We start from the raw sequence: 19163 nt of genomic DNA, 5'->3' as shown, positions 1-19163 counted from the left end.
CAGGGTGCGCAGGGTTCGAGCGGCTCTGTGGGGGCGGTCCCGGGGCGAGAGGGGGGCTCCTCGACCGCGGCCCGGGCCCGTGGCGTGCACTGCTGCAGTGCGGGGACGGCCCCGGCGAGGCCGCTGGTGGGCGTGGGCTCCGACCCCGGACCCCTGAGGGGCAATCCGGGGGCAGGGCGGGGTCCCCCAGTCCCCCCGGCCCGCCGCGGCAAAGGAAGTGCGGCCAAGTCCTCGCCGGCCCCGCGCGGCCTCCCGTCGGGCAGGTGGAGGTCAAGTGGGTCATGGCGCGCCCTCCCCTCACCTCCGCCGGTGGACGACGGCAAGACGCGCCTTTGTTTGCTTGTGCCGTCCTGGTCCGGGCGGAGGGCTAGGGGCCGAGACCTTTGTAAAATGAGGGCTTTCCTGTTAAGGGAAGACCCTAGAGTCTCCCAGCCTGTCCCCAGGAGAAGGGATCGGAGCCGCAGTGCGCGCGCTATCCCGGCCCGGTCCAGGAGTCTTGTAGGATCGCCGCCTGCTGCCGGGTGGGTGGACCTTTGGCAACTGGTAGGGCGGCTGCTGATGGAAGCTGTTATCCGCAGGTGTTTCCCTAACCTGGGACAGTCGCTCTGTATTTGAAGAAACCTTTGTAGGATTTTTTTGGTAAGACGATGGAGGCCTTCCCCTCCCCCTCCCCACAAAGCCTACTCCCGTTAGTGTCTTAAATTTTTTCCACTGCAATTTAATTACCACTCTAAGAGACCAAATTCAGAATAATGTGCCCCAGAGTTGATTAAACCAATGGCAGAAGAGTGTTTCTGTACTGTCGACTAAGAGTCATTATCTAATAATGTTCTTGCTCGTGAGAGGGTGGCTATTTGTGATTTTTCGTTCTGTTGTCATCTAATTCACATGTTCCTTCATGTAAACATCTTTATAGTTGACTTCCTTCTGATCTGGCAGTTGATTTTTCTACTAAACTTGTTTTTCTAAGAAATTTAGAATGGATGAGAGATTTCTTGCTGACATTTTCAATTTTAAGGCGGGTACATCTGGTCAAATATACTTGTTTATATGATTACTCTTTTGTGTATGTAATTGTTAGTAGGCTGTGGAACTCTTACCAGTTTTACTGAGCTGAGTCTCTCACAGGAAAGGTATTCAGAATAGGTTGCAAGATCATTGTCAGAAGAGATATTTAGGGGCTGAACTGTTAATTTTACCTGTAGTATAATGTAGTAAATAAAGGCTCTCTGTGCCATTGTGCTAACCTGAGCTGGATTCCTAACTCTGCCGGTTGGTTGTTGAGGGCCCTGGGCAATTTTCCGGGGGGCCTGATTCCCAATATACTCCTCTTGAGCAGCCTCAAGATAGTACCCATGTCATAGGATTCTTGTGTGTTGTGTGAGATAAATGCATGCATAATGATAGATTTACCAAGCCCACCCAGAAGACTTGCCTAGTAGCATAGTATTGAAGGTCTCATATTTTGAAATAAAGGAGCTTGCTTGAATGACTATTTCTAAACTTCTCATCTGTGCTTTTAGTTACACCCAATAGTACTTTTTTCGTGTAGCCAACCATAACCTCTAACTGCTCCAGTTACCTGCTCTTACCCGACCAACACCTTCCTTGCCATGGCGTTTTTGCCACCCCAGCTCCTAATTACAAACTATGGCAGACCAGGGCGCGCGCTCTCTCTCTCTCTTTTTAAGATTTTATTTATTTATTTGCGAGAGAGAGAGCAAGAGAGCAGCAGAGGGAGCGGGAGAACCGCTGAGCTGGGAGTCCCATGGGCCCGATCCCAGGCCCTGGGGATCATGACCTGAGCCGAAGACAGAGGCTCCACCAATTGAGCCACCCAGGCCTCCCAAGGCTCTCTTCCTACTAACTAGCCGCCCAGACTTTGACTCTGACCACTCCTCCGCTGGTAGTANTCTCTCTCTTTTTAAGATTTTATTTATTTATTTGAGAGAGAGAGAGCAAGAGAGCAGCAGAGGGAGCGGGAGAACCGCTGAGCTGGGAGTCCCATGGGCCCGATCCCAGGCCCTGGGGATCATGACCTGAGCCGAAGACAGAGGCTCCACCAATTGAGCCACCCAGGCCTCCCAAGGCTCTCTTCCTACTAACTAGCCGCCCAGACTTTGACTCTGACCACTCCTCCGCTGGTAGTAGGGCTTCCTCTGTCTTTTCCTTGTGCCAGTGTTACCTCAGGACACCCTCCGTCACTCTGTGTGCCACCTTAAATTGAAATTATGTGTTTAGGTATTTCCTCTTTTATTATGTTATGAACTATGAAAGTGGAACCTTGGTGTTTTTTTTCCCCATGTTTCTTTGCGCAGTGCTTGGACACTTTATATGGTGAAGATTATGCCTGGAGTTTTGCAGTGGTTCAGAGATGCTAGATTTCAAACCTGTAAATTTCCTGAAAAAAAAAATAATTATGGACTGTTTGGATGTAGTAACATCTTACTTGGCAAAATAAACTACCATCTCTCATTGCCATCCTTTAATATTTTTAAAAAGTGTGAAGACAAAGGGTGCCTGGATGGCTCATTTGGTTAAGTGACCGACTCTTGATTTTGGCTCAGGTCATGATCTCAGGGTCCTAGGATCGAGCTGCACTTTGGGCTCCGCGCTCAGTGTAGAGTCTGCTTGAGGAGTCTCTCCCTCTGTCCCTCCCCCTGCTGCACACTCTGTCTCTCTCCAAAGATAAAAATTAAAAAAAAAAAAAACTTTAAAAAAATGTGTAAAGGCTAGTATTTCAGTAAAAGAGGCCTTCCCAAGAATCAGTGAGCAATCTTACTGTGTACGTTCACATACATAGTACACAGTATTTTTGCAGAGAGCCACAGCATGTTCAAAGCCTCTGTGATAGGCTGAGTCAGTTTTTGGACAAGCAGAGTGCCTTGAAGAGAGAGGCCCTTGTAGGCCATGGGGTGGGGAAGTTTGGATTATTATAAGCTTAATGGGAAGAGTTTAAACATGGTGGGGATGCACTGTAATTTATGTTTCAAGAGGATTCTTGGACTGCTATGTGAAAATGCACTGGAGAGGGGCAAGAGAGAAGGAGAACCATCAGGAAGTGTCTGCAACCTTGTAGGGGAGAGGTGGCTTGTGCAGTGGTATGGCAGAGATGGAGAGCAGTCGGGTCCACTGGTGTTTTGGAAGAAGAACAATCAGGACGTGGGTTGCCTAAGGTAGGTGAAGAGAAGGAAGAGTCCAGGATGACGTCAAAGGTCCCATGAATGGTGGGGCCACTTTCTGGGGAAAGGAAGGCTGGAGGAGGAGCACTGAGCAGGTAGAATCAAGAGTATAAGGGGTTTTTAAAAAGAGCTTTACTGGGGTGTAATTTTTTTAAAGATTTTATTTATTCATTAGGGAGAGAGAGAGCGCATGAGCCGGAGGTGGGGGAGGGTCAGAGAGAGAGGGAGAAGCAAACTCCGTGCTGAGCAGGGAGCCCAATGTGGGGCTCCATCCCAGGACCCTGAGATCATGACCCGGTTGAAAGGCAGACGCTTAACTGACTGAGCCCCTCAGTCGCCCCCTGAGGTGTAATTTATAGACCATAATATACATTGATTTCAGTGTACAATTCAGTGATTTTTAGTAAATTTACAGAGTTGTGCAGCTATTGCCATAATTCAATTTTAGCACATTTCCATTACCCCACGAAGATTCCTGTGCCCGTTTGCAATTCCCTCCTTATTGCTACTACCTTCCCTAGGCGACCGCTAATCTACGTGCCATCTCTACAGATTCACCTGTTCTGGACATGTAATATGAATGGAATCATACAACTATGTGGTCTTTTGTTGGCTTCTTCCACTGTGTTATGTATTTCTCTGGTTCACCATTACTGTAGTATATATCAGTTCTTTGTTCATTGTATGGCTAGACCATATTTTGTTGATGGGTGTTTGAGATGCACTAAGTTTGAGACCCCTATGCCACATCTGGGCGGATGAGTCAAGTAGGTATTTGCATGCATCTGGACCTCACAGGGGAAGATATGGGCAGGCATTGTAAATCCATGGTCATTAGCATGAAGATGGTATTTGTAAGTTGTAGGAATGGGGAGATGACCAAAGATAGAAAAGAGGACCCAAGGCTTGGTGCCAGGGAGTGGCCATATTTGGCAATAGGGTAGAGGAGGATTAGCCTGCAGAGGGGAAGGAACAGTGGCGAGGTGGAAACCAGCACAGGGCTGGTGGGGCCAGAGGAGGGTATGGGCTGAAAGGAGGCTGTTTTGGGAAGAAGGGAATGGTCTGCTGCACAGTCCTACTGAGAGGTAAAAGGTCCACTGATGTTGGAAGCTTGAAAGTTGTGGTGGCCGTGGGAAGATCAGAATGGGCCCCAAAGGACCAGAAAGTGAAGTAGCAGATACCATGGGATTCTTAGAAATTCATCACGGCCAATAAATGAAAGGTTTGGGTTTAAAGAACATGTTGTACCTACAGTTCAGTTTCTTCCGTCTATGATATTTGCCATTTTGACTGATGACGTGCAGCTTGGCTAGCTAACTACAGTGTTCAATGATATTACGTTGCTCTGTATTTTATTGTCTTTTCAGACTGTGTACTAGTGAAATATTAGCCTCGTATATTAGGATTGTGTTTGGTTGTGAGTAGCAGAAAACTCGATTGAACAGCGGCTTAGATCAGCTCTTCTGTGCAGAAAACATCGAGTGCAGGGTTGACATGGTGCCTTCTTAAAGTCACCTCTGCCCTTAGCTGCTGTGTCTTTCCACTTGCCCACAAAAGTCGTACACCAAGGATGGCTATTTCCTCTTGGTTACCTCACGTGGCTTGACCTCCAACATCAAACCTTGGTTCTGGGCAGAAAGATGGGCAGGAGTAAAGGGGAAGAGGCCCATGCTAGTGGAGTCTACCTCCTTTCAAACCACTTTCCTGGAGGCCCCACCACCAGCTTCTACGGACCCCTCATTGCCTAGAACTGTTGCGTGGCCACTGAGCTGCAAGGGAGGTGGAGAGCTGTTAGTACTACCCTGAGCAAAATTCGGGTTCCCTTAGTATGGAAAAAGGGACAAGGAATGTTAGGATAGGTACCTGCCACGCGTTAAGTAGATCTTAATCAGGTGAAGACGAAAGAAGGAGGGTGCATCAGAGCCCCAAAGCGTCCCTTTTGAGAAAATGCCAAAGCATGGAACTTGGTGACAGATCAAGGGAACCATTGAATATTTCCATATCTTGTGAAATGTTTCTCAGAGTTGCAATTTGTTTGGATAAACTGATAGGTTGATGTACGGATTTTTTTGTTGATGAAGGAATAAAAACAAAACTTGACATCAGCATGCACTTGTACTGCGTCCATTGTCACGTTATAAATGACGGCTATTTTCATGAAGTCAGATGAGTGCAGCATTCCGTGCTGTTCTTTGTTTCCTTTTGTCACATTGGAGATAAAAAGAGGAAATGGTTGCTGTTGGAGCCAGTATGAGACCATATCGGTCTCAGGATTCATAATAGCTGCAGTGGTTCATACATAATGAATGCATCTAGCCACAGGAAAAAAAAATAAAAGAATCCGTCAAAGAATATACAAGGCCAAGAAGAATAAAATGGTGATTGCTTGGGCCCTGGCATCACCACCCCATGTCCAGGCTCTGCACATGGAGGCATGAAGCTGTCAGGGCAGCTGCTGGTTGGGGGGATTGGTGGGTGATCAGAGCTTAGTAGCTGAACAGGCACCTGGTGGATTTCTGGAAACACTGATGTCAGACAGTACATTCTTACATCCTTATTTTTTAAACTTTTTTTCCCCTGTCAGATTTTCTTCTAGAATAATTCCAGTCCTCTAACATAGTCTAGTTGTAAAGGATCAGATCACTGAAGAGGTTGCTCTGGTTAATAGCACTGACCTGCTTTTCCTTAGCTTTTATAAATGCCCTACAGTAGGAAGGGCCACCTGGATCCAGAATTACCAGCGGGCAACATATTTAGTTAGTGGCTTTATAAGTTTCACTCCTAGAGTTAATTTTGTCAGTGAAGAGGAATCCTGGCATTTTTGCTTCTTTTCTGCTCCATTTGTCTCCCTCAGAATCCAAGAGGACCGGAACTGTTTGTCTTTTATCTACCACAGTGCCTGGCCCAGGAGCCTTGCTAAATATTTGAGTTGCATTGCTGAGTGCGTTTGTGCACAGTAGTGTTTGTGGACACGTGTCCTGTGTACCTCTGGGCTGGGAATGCTCTGTGTCCTTGAGCTGCTCCCTCATTTCTTTCTTGGTTCCCTTTTAGATACTTTCTCCGCTGTGAGAATGTAAGATGGATCCAGAAGAGCAGGAACTCTTGAATGATTACAGATACAGAAATTACTCTTCAGTGATTGAAAAGGCTTTAAGAAATTTCGAGTCCTCAAGTGAATGGGCGGATCTCATATCTTCACTGGGCAAGCTCAACAAGGTATGTGGGTTGTAGCGTATTTAGATTGCATGGAGGCGGGGACACAGCTGTCTTTTTATTGTTTCAAGGAATTCTCTTTATTATTACATGACATTGAGATTATGACAGTTAGAAAATGGTGATAAAATCTATTCATAATTCTGTAGTTCTAGTTACTGCTATTAACCTGGTCAGTATACTTAACCTCCTTCCAGCTTTTTTTTTTTTTTTTCCTTCTGGGCATAGAATTATACCGTGGATTTGGTCGATGGAATAGCCGAATGGTCTTTTTCGCAACTATATTTATGTCTAAATAAGATAAACTTTAAAATTGACCAATCAGTTATTCAGAGATGAATTATGTTTCTCTTTTTAAGATTTTATTTATTTATTTGAGAGAGAGAGAGAGAAAGTTGGGGGGGTAACAGAGGCAGAGCGAGAGAGAAAATCGCAAGCAGACTCCCTGCTGAGTATGAAGCCCAATGCAGGGCTCGATCCCAGGACCCCTAGATCATGACCTGAGCCGAAACCAAGAGCCCAATGCTCAACTGACTGTGCTACCCACAGTACTACTTAGGATTTTTATAGCTTTTTCTTCTTTGGTCTACTTTTTTGGCCATTAACTGCTGATCGATAACTCATGGAAGACCAAAGGATGACATAAATATTGAAATCTGCCCAGAAATTATGAGTGTGTTTGGATGAGGAGAAAAGAGTCTGGTCTAGGAAGTCCAAAACTGGTCACATGCAGGCTTGACCTTGTGCTCTGTAGATGGGACCACTGTATGTTCCTGTCCTACCCGGAAGGATGACCTAGTAAAGCCCAAGGCTTCTGCTGCAGGTAGAAGATACTTGGGCTTGAAGATGCTGTTCCCAGGCTCTGTTGCTGCCTGGCCGGAGCTCCTGCCAAGGATATCTGACTTTGGAACCCTGGTGCCATATGGGACTTGGGCTATGCGCATGCCTGCTCTTCAGATCTCCACTCACCAGGTCACACACACTGGGGTCTTCTAATGAAGAGAAAGAATATCTCCATTTACCTCCTCAGGGAATGCAGGGAGGGGAGTGAAGAATGCTGGCAGTTATGACAGGTAGTGGCTGGGAAACTACGTGGTCTCTCGGAAGGTGTATTCACTACATGTGAATGTCATAGCTGGCCTGCCTGGGGTAGACAGAGGTAGTAAAGCAGCAGATAAGAGCTCGAGAGTTCTTTGGCTGTAGAGCTCTTAACTCAGGAATTTGCAAGCTGAAGAGAACAGTAGTTGTCTTGCATGAAGGTGGGTCTCTTTTTTAGGGGAAAGGGAGAAGCGCTGAAGTGGGATTTAGGTGTATTCAAGTTCTTCTAGGTGTTTCAGTATTTTATTTAGTACTTGACTCCTGGAATCTAAAAATAGCATCCTTATTTTGGGAGGGGGTGTGTTTGTTATTTTTCTGTTGAGGTGAAATCCTCAAAACCTAGAATTTGTCATTTAACCATTTTAGAGCGTACAGTTACGTGGCTTTGACTGTGTTTGCAGTGTTGTGCAACCATTACCACCGTCTAGTTCCAGCATGTTTTCACCAACCCGAAAGGAAACCCTCCCATCCCTCCCCCAGCCCAGGCCATGGCAACCACTAATCGACTTTCTGTGTCTATGGACATTTCACGGAAGTGCACACATACAATATCCTTTTGTGTCTGGCTTCTTTCACTTCGCGTGTTTTCAGGTCCATCCATGGTGTAACATCTATCAGTGCTTCATTGATTTTTACAAAGGCTGAGTAATAGCTCCATTTTATGGATACACGTTTCGTTTATCCACTCATCTGTTGACAGACATCTGTGTTTCTGCCTTTTGGCTGTTGTGAATAGTGCTGCTGTGAACATTTGTATACAAGTTTGTATACACCTGTCTATGCTTCTTTGGGGTATAGACCTAGAAGTGGAGTTACGGAGTCACGTGGTAATTCTGTGTTTAACGCTGAGGAACCACCAGCCTGCTTTCTCAGAGGCTGTGCTGTTTAATGTGCCCACCAGCAATGGACGAGAGTTTCAGTTTCTTCATATCCTCACTAACACTTCAGATTTTTTTTTAATTTTGATAATAGCTATCGTAGTGCTGTCTCATTGTGGTTCTTTTTGGCATTTCCCTAATGACTAATAACTTGGGTATCTTTTCATGTGCTTATTGGCCATCTGTGTATCTTCTTTGGAAGAATTTCTGTTCAAATACTTTGCCCATTTTTTTAACTGGGTGGTTTGTCTTTTTGTTGTTAGTTTATAAGAGTTCTTTACGTGTTCTGGATACTAGGCCCTTATTGGGTATATGGTTTGCAGATATTTTTTTCCCATTTTTAGGTTGTCTTTTCACCTTTTTGATGGCGCCCTTTATGCAAAAGTTTTTAATTTTTTTGTTTTTTTAAGTAGGCTCCATGCTCAGCGTGGAGCCCAGCACGGGGCTTGAACTCACAACCCTGAGATCAAGACCTGAGCTGAGATCAAAAGTCGGACGCTTAACTGCCTGAGCCACCCAGGCTCCCCAAAAGTTAATTTTGATGGAGTCCAGGCTACCTACTTTTTCTTCTGTTGCTTGCGCTTTTGGTGTCGTATCTGAGAAACCATTGCCGAATCCAAGGTCATGAAGATTTGCCCCTGTGTTTTCTTCTGCGAGTTTTATAGTCTTGGCTCTTACATTTAGGTCTTTGATCCATTTTGAGTTAATATTTATGCATGGTGTGAAGTAAGTCTCTGAATGTATTCTTTTGTAGGAAATCCCGTTGTCCAGCACCATCTGTTGGAGAGACTATTCGTTCCAAGGGCCCTGGAACCCTTGTTGAAAATCAGTAGGCCCTAAGTAGGTGGCTTTATTTCTGGACTTCATTTCTTTTCCGTTCACCTATCTGTCTATCCTTAGGCCAGGACCATACATTTTGATTGCTGTAGCTTTGTGGTAAGTTTTGAAATGGGGAAATGACTTTGTTGTTCCAACTTTGTTGTGCTGGATTGTTCCAACTTTGTTGTGCTGGATTGTTCTGTCACTATCTGTGTGGCTCACATAGGGGGCAGGGATACACCTTTTTGCTGTCAGGGGCACCGTCTTCATTATCCAAATGAAGCAGGTACAATGAATTATTAAGACTCATTTTATTGATGAAGGTGAACTAACTTGCCTGATGTCGCATGGCTGCTAAGTGGTTGTTATGGGTTGAATTGTGTCCTCCAAAAAAAATATGTTGATGTCCTTCTAACCCCCAGTATCTCAGAGTGTGACCTTATTTGGAGATCAGATCTTTACAGAGCTAATTCTGGATCCCTTGAAATGCCATATGCATCTTAGGGTCATCTTGTCAATTTCTGCCAACAAGCCAAGTGGGATGTTGATAGGGATTGCAGTGACTCTGTAGATCTCTTTGGGGAGTATTGCCATGTAACAGTATTGTCTCACAAGTCCGTGAACACTGAATGTCTTCCATTTATTTAGGAACATACACATTTTGAGCTAGCTAAAACAATAAACTTGATCAGTGCAATTCTAAAGCCTTGAGGTATTCTGTTAAACAAGCCTTGTTTCAATATGCCAGAAAAACTTCTTAAAATGTGTAACTGTTTTAACCTTTAACATGCAGGTTACCAAGTAGAGATGAACCCTTCTTGGAAGAGCTTTAAAAGCATTGGCTATTCACGCATTCAGTAGCTATGTGAGTCCCTACAACGTGCTAGTACTGCCCTAGGCATCAGGGCACAGCAGAGAGCCAAACCAACAAGACCCGGCCCACATGGGACCAGGAGAGAGCTGGATGATAAAATATATGGGGAGGTAGGTAGTGATGAGTCTGTGGAAACAGTAATGAAGGAAGGGGATGGTGAGCGTTAAGGATGTATTGTACTATTAAGTGGGGTCTTTAAGGAAGGCCTTGCCGGGAAGGCACCCTTTGACCAAATGCAGAGGCTCTGGTGTGTCTGAGGCCAGTGAGGTCACAAAGCAAGCAAGGGATGGGGAGAGTGTAGGACACAAGGCCATAGAGGTAAGGGGTGGGGAGGGCATCCAATCTTGTAGGTCCTTTAAAACTGGAGTCTGACAGTGGCCACTGAGTCAGGGGCTGGGGGGTGCCCTGGAGGGCAGCTGAGCCAGTAGCAGGTTCCAGCTGCTCTGTAAAGGGTAGAGAATGGGTGGGGGTCAGGCAAGGCAGAAACAGGATGACGATTTAGGAGCTGTTGCTGTAACATAGGTGGGCCAGTGGAGAAGGCTTTGGATTTTGAATATAATTTGAGGGTATAACAGAATTTGTTCATGGATTAAATTTGGGATACAAGAGAAAAAGAGGAGTCAAGTAGGACTTGCACGTTTTCTCCCAGAAGCCACAAGATGCAATGGGGAAGGAGCCTGGGGGAGGACCCCACTCCATGGGTGGGCAGGGAAACCAGGGGTTCATTTTGGGACGGGCTAGTTTGAGGTGTCTGGTCGATGTCCCCATTTGATGTCTGTAGGCAGTTGGATATGAGTGATATTGAATAAAAGTTTAAAAAGACAACTTTTCATTATAGTTGGTACCCAATTCTGTGTAATGGTGCTACTGTGTTTTCTGTTGCCATGTATGATTAAGTGATGAATGAAAAAAATTGCAAGACATCAGTGGGATAAGTTGACACTGTCCATCTTTGCCTCAGCCCTGCCTAGGACAGCTGACATTCCTAGAGAGCATACCATGTGCTAAGGACTTGACGTGCATTATTTTATAATATAGCATATTTGGAGATTGGTCTCAGACCAAGCAACTCTCTAAGATGAGAGCCAGCAAGTGCAGAGAGAGCTCAAACCGTGGCTGCCTGGCTGCCTGGCTTCCAAGCCCATGCTTTTGAGCTTTTTTCATGTCACTATTTGTGTGGCTCACATAGGGGGCAGGGTTACACCTTTTTGCTGTCAGGGGCACCATCTTCATTATCCAAATGAAGCAGGTACAATGAATTATTAAGACTCATTTTACTGGTGAAGGTGAACTCACTTGCCTGATGTCACAAGGCTGCTAAGTGGTTGTTATGGATTGAATTGTATCCTCCAAAAAATATATGTTGATGTCCTAACCCCCAGTATCTCAGAGTGTGACCTTATTTGGAGATCAGATCTTTACAGAGCTAATCGAGTTAAAGTGAAGTCATTAGGGTGGGCCCTGATCCACTCTGACCGGAGTCCTTATGAAAGGGGGCAGTTTGGACGCAGACACAGACATGCGTAGAGGGACGACGCCATGTGGACATGAAGGCAGAGATCTGGCTGATGCGGTTATAAGGTTAGGAACACGAGAGATTGACAGCAAACTGCCGGAAACAAGAAGAGCAGTCTGGAGCATATTCTGTCTCGTAGCCCTCAGAAGGAGCCAGCCAGCTGACACCTTGATCTCGGACTTCTGGCCTCCAGACCTGGGAGACAATCCGTTTCTGTTGTTTAAGCCGTCCAACGTGTGGTGCCACGTTACGGCAGCCTGGCAAACTGATACAGTGGTAGGACCAAGATATACTGAACACCTAGGTGCTGGGGATACGGCATTGAACACAATGTTCATAAGGCTTTGTTGGCAGAAGGCAGACAGTGAGTAAATATGTGATATCAGCTGCTGAATGCAAAGGAAAAATAAAGCAGGCAAGGGAAATGGGGTAGGGAAGAAGGAAGGTGGGGTGTTATTCAGACAGAGATGGCTCTGATAACGTGACATTTGAGATTTGAGCAGAGGCCTGGATGGAGTGAGCGAGCTGGCGGGGAGACCATCTGGGGCATGGGCCTGGGTCCAAGGTACAGTGGGGGGCGGGTGTGGCTGGGGTGGAGAGGTGATAGGAGACGAGGGAGGAGAGGTAGCCAGGGAAGGTCACACTCTGCAAGGGAGGAGAAGCCATTGAGCAAGGTGACCGCTGCCTTCCTTACCTGCTGGAAGCATCCCTCGGGCTGATGCGTGGGCAGTGAGCCTGAGCGTGGGAGCCTGCTGGGGTGGCAGTGGGCAGCCAGATCACAGTTGCTGGGGCAGAGATTTGGGAAGGTGCTGGATGGAGCAAGCCCCACTTAGTGTCGATGGTTACTTAACTCCTGGGAGTCTCACCGCTTCTGCATTCAGGGAACCTGGTGAGAGTTTATGTGAATGAGGAATTTAAGGCCTTGGCAATGGTCAGATTTCTTGGACTCATACATATACCCAGAAATTCAGTGAGTAAATTAGTGACGAATTAGTAAAAGATCTTTATGATGTAAATAGCAACAATATTGTAGGTTAATAGTAAGGTTAGGTCAAGGTGCTTTTTAATTAAGGTAGGTGATTGTTGGTTATAAAACATTAACCATAGACAGAACAGAAGGCTCACCTAGCTCAGCTCTTGTCAGATGAGAAAACTGAGCCCCAAGAGGTCTTGGTTTGTCAGACTACGTATGAGTTCTAATTGTTTCAGTTTTTAAACTTTTGGTATCATCTTCAGAATTTTATGTATTAGAGAAAAGTTTACCTTTTATGGCTTTCAGGTATAGCAACATGAATAGGGTAATTTTTGCTTAATTGTTTATCTGAGACTTCAAGCCATCATCTCTCACTGATTATTTTTAGGTCAATTTTAATTAACAAGTACATATTGAGCCCTGAACCCAACCATTTGCCAAGGCTGGGTTACAACTTTGATTATGGAAACAAAGGATAGTAGAAATGAATAAACTCTGTGCATTTAAAAACCTTATCTATGGGGCACCTGGGTGGCTCAGTCGGTTAAGTGTCTGCCTTTGGCTCAGGTCATGGTACTGGGGTCCTGAGATTGAGTCCCATGTCAGGCTCCCTGCTGTGGGGGAGTCTGCTTCTCCCTCTTCCTCTGCTCTTCCCCCACACCCATGCTCCCTCTCTCTCTCAAATAAATAAATAAAATCTTTAAAAAAAATACTATCTTTGAAGCTCCTTTTTTTCTTTTTTAAAAGATTTATTTATTTGTGTGAGAGAGAGAGAATATCTCAAGCAGACTGTGTTGAGCACTGAGCCCCACACAGGGCTCGATCTCATGACCCCAAGATCATGACCTGGGTTGAAACCCAGAGTCAGATGCTCAACTGACTGAGCCACCCAGGTGCCCTGAAACTCCTTTTTAAAAGACGTCATAATGATCCTAAACGAAGCACCTTTTTTTTGCTGCTTTTTTTCAGCACCCTACCGTTTCATGAAATGGCCAGAAAACAGGTGACATGAATAGCAAGAGAAATAAGAGGTGCTGGGTATTGTTAGTTTCAGCTTCTCAAGTCTTAGCATTTAAGAACAACACCTCCTTGTTAAAGCAGAGTCTCGTTGTGGCATTTCAGAGTTAGTGCTGCATTATTTTCAGAAGGATGTGGGCTGGAGATGAGACCAGGTGAACTGTTCTGGTCTACAGCTGAACTGATCAGCTTTGGGACCCTTCCACCTGGAAACTCGACGAGTCTGAGCTGGATCCTGATTTTAAGTAGCCCTAACCAACTACTTTTCTCTGTTAGATAGCAACTATTATTTCAGATAAAGCCTCTTTAGTCTGAGGTCTGTACTAGTCGGCTAAGCTGTCATAGCAAAATCCCACACACTGGGTGACTTAACAGAAATTAAGTTTCACATGGTTCTGGAGGCTGGAAGTCCAAGCTCAAGGTGCTGGCAGATTTGGTTTCTTCTGAGGCTTCTCTCCTTGCCTTGTAGGTGGCCCCCTTCTCCCTGTGTCCTCACACGGTCTCTCCATTGTGCATGTCTGTGTCTTAATCTCCTTTTACAAGGACATCAGTTAAATTGGACATCACCTAGACTGTGACATTTTACCTTAATTGCCTTTCCAAAGGCCCTGTCTCTAGATACAGTCACATTGTAAGGTATGGGGGGTGAGTGTTTCAACGTAGGAATTTGGGGGACACAGTTTAGCCTGTAACAGGGTCTGACAATGAAGTGCAGATTGTCTCTCCATGTACCAGTTTTTTCGAAAAGCTCATTTCTGATGGAATCCCAGATGGTTTTCCATCGCACCCCTTATGGAACAATAGAGTGTTACTTCTTTGATCTTATTTTTACTGCCCTGCAACGTCGTGAAGAACTTCACTTCTGGCATGTGTGGTGATTCGATGTGTGCCAAGAACTTCCTGACTGTCTTAGTCTGTGTGAACTGCTATAACAAAATACCCAAGACCAGATTCAGAACAGCAGGCCTTCTTCTCTCACAGTTCTGGCGGCTGGGAGTCAAGATCAGGGCACTGGCAGATTCCGGGTCTGGTGTGGGCTGCCTCCTGGTTCACAGATGAGCTGCTTCTGTTGTGTCCTCACATGGTGGAAGGGGCCAGGGAGCACTGTGAGGGCCCTTTTATAAGGGCACTAATCCCAATCATGTGGACTCTACCCTCATGACCTAATTACCCGCCCCCCCCCAGTACCATCACATTGCAGGGCACAAACATTCAGACAACACCAATGATTCACGTCCCATCTGACTTCACCTCACAAGCTCTGCACCAGCTTTCTCGTAGGGGCTTTGTTGTGGGGTATCCTTGGGCAGGGGGGTGTTGTCCTTCCGGTTGGCCTTTCCCATGTGTCTCTTTATGTCCTCCCCACCCTCTTCCTCTTTCCATGAGATGCGGTTTAAATCACTGCTCCTGATCCCTCTGGACAGACTCCCTCTAGCTGGTGACCTGGGGCAGGACCTGAGCCCCTCTCAGCCTTCATTGTTTATGAATTGCAGCTCTGAGCCTGTGTGATACCTGGTTCCTTCTTGTCTCCTCACTGTGAGGGGCCATTCTGTCAGAGTGTAGTACCTCAGTTTGGGGCAGTTGTGTCCGTGATTTTCCAGAGATCTTCTCCTGCCACCAATGGCAGTGACCCCGAGGGGTAGAAGCTATCAGGGAAGTGTGGTGCTAGGGTCATACTGGAATGATGTGGCCTGAATGCCTTCCGGGAAAAGACCGAATTGGAAGGTTATCTGTGACGATTACCGATTCTTCACGTGTCAGCAAAGTAGAACTGTTCCTTTGAAGGACTGTGGTAAGCACCAGGCCCATTTGCTTCTGGCAATGTGCCGATACTCTTGGCACCAGAAGTTAGAAGACGTAGCTAATAGGATGTCAGGTAGAACTCCCGATCCTGCTGTGGCAGAGGCTGCCAAGTCCCTTGCTGCTGTTCTATCCTCCTTCTTTTGTTAGGTGATGCTTGGGGCTCCGATGGCATATTATTGCTTCTTACCCTATCCCACGTTCTCCGGAAGGAGCTGAGGATCTGCAACGGTGTCGCCGATTTGGGCTTGTGGGAGCTGCCTCGCTGGGAGCCGCTCAAACCCATGTCCGCATAAGGCTGACATGGTCCTTTGGGAAAGAACGTTTCTCTGCTGAAATCAGGAGCCTGATATGCTTTCAGTAATTCATAGCTAGGGTAGTGTATATATTTTGCATGTGAACAGAGGATATTTTTGCTATTCTTTGAGATCTGCTGAAGGGGTGGAAATAGTCCCGATTTGGGCAGGAGAGTTGTTCCTGCAGTAATCTAATGGCAAAAGCACATCTGGGGGAAGAAAAAGTTCGTCGAGCAGAATTGAGTTTATGGATAAGGAAAGAGCTTGCCGTCTGCTTAAGTTTTATAAATTCTGTCAAGAAAGTTATGAAACTAGAAATTTCATGTCAGGCCATGGTAAGGAAGGTGCTGTGGGCTGACTTATATCTCCCCCATCCCCACCAAACTCCTATGTTGGAGGCCTGAGCCTCAGTGTGACTGTGTCTGGAGACACATCTTCAGAGAGTAATTAAGATTAAAGGAGGTCATTCCTTAGGGTGGGGCCCTGATCCAGTAGGTTGGTGGCCTCACAAAAAGAGGGAGAGAGTGAGAGAGGTCTGTCCTCCGCGTGGTGAGCACACAGTAAGAAGGTGGCCCTCCGCAAACCAGGCAGAGAACCAGTTGGCTAGCACCTTGGTCTTGGCCTTCTAGCCTCCAGAGCTGTAAGAAGTAAATTGCTGATGTTTGAGCCACCTCGTCTGTGATATTCTGTTACAACAGCTCGAGCAAACGAACACAGAAGAAATTAAGTTAAACTTGGCTATTTTCCCAAAAAGGACAGCTGATTGAACGTGAACACCTGTATTCAAGCTTGTATGTGAGCCAAATACAGGCATTCCCACCTATTTATCTTTTTTTTAAACGGTCTTTTCCTTTTTCCTTTTTTTTTTTTTAAGCTTTGCTGACATGGAATGAAGTGTACTTAAAGTGTCTAATTTGATGAGTTTTGACATGTGTATATCCCTGTGAAAGCATCACCCGTTGAAGATAATGGGCATGTATCTGTCACCCCCAGAAGTTTCCTCTCCTCCCTGTCTCCCTCCCCTGCTTCTCTGCCTCCATCTCCAGGCAGCAGCTGATCTGCTGATCTGCATTTTCTACAGTTTCATATGAACAGAATCTTATGGTATATGCCCTTTACTCCCTGGTCTGGCGTCTTTCGCTCGGCAACACTAGTTTGGGAGTTATGCGGGTTGTTGTTAGATTGATAGTTCAGTCCTTTTTACTGCTGAGTAGGATGCCGTGGATGCATACCACTTATTTGTCCATTTTCCTATTAATGGGCATTTTGGGTTGCTTCCAGTAGCTATATATTTAATTTTTTAAAAAACTGGCAAACCGTTCTCCAAAGTGGTTGTATCATTTTATACCCCTCCAGCGGTGTACGGGAACTCCAGTTATTCCATATTCTTGCCAACGCTCAGCATGGCCAGTCTTTATTTTAGCCATTTTAGTGGGAGTGTAGTAGTAGCTCTTTGTGGCTTTTGTATTCCCCACTTAAATGACTACCGATTAGAGGGGCGCCTGGGTGGCTCAGTCAGGTAAGCGTCTGCCTTCAGCTCAGGTCATGATCCAGGGTCCTGGGGTCAAGCCCCACTTCGGGCTCCCTGCTCAGCGGGAAGCCTGCTTCTCCCTCTCCCCTCAATTCCTGTGTTCTCTCCTATCTCTCTCTCTCTCCGTCTCTCAAATAAATAAAACCTTTTAAAAATAAAAATAAATTACTACCGATTAGAGAGTTAGTACGTGATCGCTGTAAATTCGTGTTAATCTTCTAGAAATACAATACAAAGATAACCATAAGAATCTACACTATTTTATTGTGTGGAATAGGAAAAAAGCGAACGTGACCACCCTCGGTAGGGGAGTGGCAGTAGGAGAAGTCCTGCTACCCCAGTATGACGTGAAGCATCCAAATGAGGTAGCCTTGTATTTACCAGTGTGAGAAAGGCTCATGATAAAACGGGCAAAAAAAAAAAGGCTAGTTGAACAGTCATATATAGCTCTAGTCTTGGATGTGGGGGAGAGAAAAAGAAGGGGAGTATTGTATGGAAGGGGATGAGGCCTGGAAGCCCTTATTGCTGGACTGGTTTGCTTCTGGGTTTTCCTGATTTTAAATGGAGCTCTCATGAACATCTGTGGGCACGTGGCCGTTCTGCCGATGTGCATCGCCAGAGGCGGAGAGGCTGTGTCAGTGGGCATAGAGTTAACCCTCTGACACATTAGTCTGCGATCCGCTCGTCGGTCTGCGCTAGTGCCACAGCCACGGCCCTTATGCTGCTGTGCTTTCGAGTGTCTGTCTGGCAGGTCTGGGTTCTGTACACCATCCTAACCCTCTTCTGTTTTAGAATCTTTCCGCTGTTGCCAGGCTGTTTTCAAATTCATGAACTTTAGAATCATACATGAAGTTAAATCTTGGGGGGCAGGGGGGATTGATTGGCATGAGGTGACAATGACAGCATGTTTGGGGAAGAAGTGGCATCTTTACACAGTTGACCTTCCCGCATTCTCTTCATTGAGGAAAAGGGATTCACTTTTGTCCCTAAGAACTTCATCATTTTTCTTATGTAAGTCCTTCCTGTTTTCTAAATACATTAGATATTGTGTACATGTGTTTTGCTGCTGTGAATGGGTTTATTTCCTACTCTGTGTTTCAAGTGGTTGTTGGTGTGTACAAAACGATTAACTCACAGAGTTTGGAAACTGGCCATCTTCATGAATTTCCTTGGGTTTTTTTTTTTCAGTTAATGGTTTTGAGTTCTGTGGCTAGACAAGCTTACATATCATCAATCAATACTGAATTTGTGGGGTTTTTTCCTGGTATTTTGTTAGCATTTTCTGGAACAGTGTTAAATAATGATACTTGGAATGTATTAGTTACAGTAATGTCAGCTGCTGTAACAAAGCCATCCAAAAACTCAGGGCCACCAATAAGATAGAAGTTTTTCGCTCCTCTCTCAGTTCAGCATGGTGTTCCAGATTGGGCAGCTCTCTTCCACATGGTTATTCTAGAGACTCAAAGCTGGGACTCTGCCATTTTTAACACATGGCTTCCAGAGTTGCTCTGTTCGCTGCCGTTCTGTTCCACAAGAAGGAGGAGAACATATAGGAGCGTGCATAGATCTTAACGGCACACATTCCCTCCACTCCTGTCGTCAAGGGAGAAAAATATTCTCTGGTGGAGCAGCCAGGGCCCGGCTACCACCTTTACCACAGAAGCGGGGAGCCTGATTCGGGTGGACGTTGCAGTCCCTACCCCCACATGGCACGCACTGATTTTGATGGGGCGCCTCCTGTTTCACGATTATCTCAGCCCCGCAGGCCCATCGGATTGCTGTCCCCAGAGACATCAGTTTAGTCTTTGTTTACTAACTTAAATGACTTCTTATCTTTCTTTATATGGCCAGAAAGGATGCCATTTCTTTACCTGATCAGTTCGTAAAGTTTGAATTGCTTTTCTCAGAGCCACACAGTTCTGCCTGAACATTTTATTCACGTGCTTTTAGCGATGATGGTACTCAA

At 45.8% G+C, this 19163-nt stretch overlaps 1 protein-coding gene across 4 annotated transcripts in view; it reads left to right on the top strand.

Moving 5' to 3' along the window:
• Positions 1-531: 531 nt before the first annotated feature.
• Positions 532-19163, top strand: part of DOP1B (DOP1 leucine zipper like protein B) — a 104270-nt gene continuing 85638 nt past the window's right edge. For 3 of the 4 annotated variants that reach the window (XR_004623904.1, XM_011222101.3, XM_019797303.2), the window contains exons 1-2: positions 532-639; positions 6234-6398. Coding sequence is in view for 2 of the 4 variants with exons in the window: in XM_011222101.3 (XP_011220403.2) it covers positions 6261-6398 (138 nt within the window). In the remaining 2 variants the exon portion in view is untranslated. Of the gene's footprint in view, positions 640-6233; positions 6399-9125; positions 9212-19163 lie in introns of those variants that run through there. The other variant, XM_034655696.1, reaches the window with a different exon arrangement.

Source organism: Ailuropoda melanoleuca, chromosome 1, assembly GCF_002007445.2.
Source record: "Ailuropoda melanoleuca isolate Jingjing chromosome 1, ASM200744v2, whole genome shotgun sequence".
Classification (NCBI taxonomy): Eukaryota; Metazoa; Chordata; class Mammalia; order Carnivora; family Ursidae; genus Ailuropoda; species Ailuropoda melanoleuca.
The sequence above is the reverse complement of the archived record's forward strand: the minus strand, read 5'-3'. Positions and strand labels throughout refer to the sequence as shown.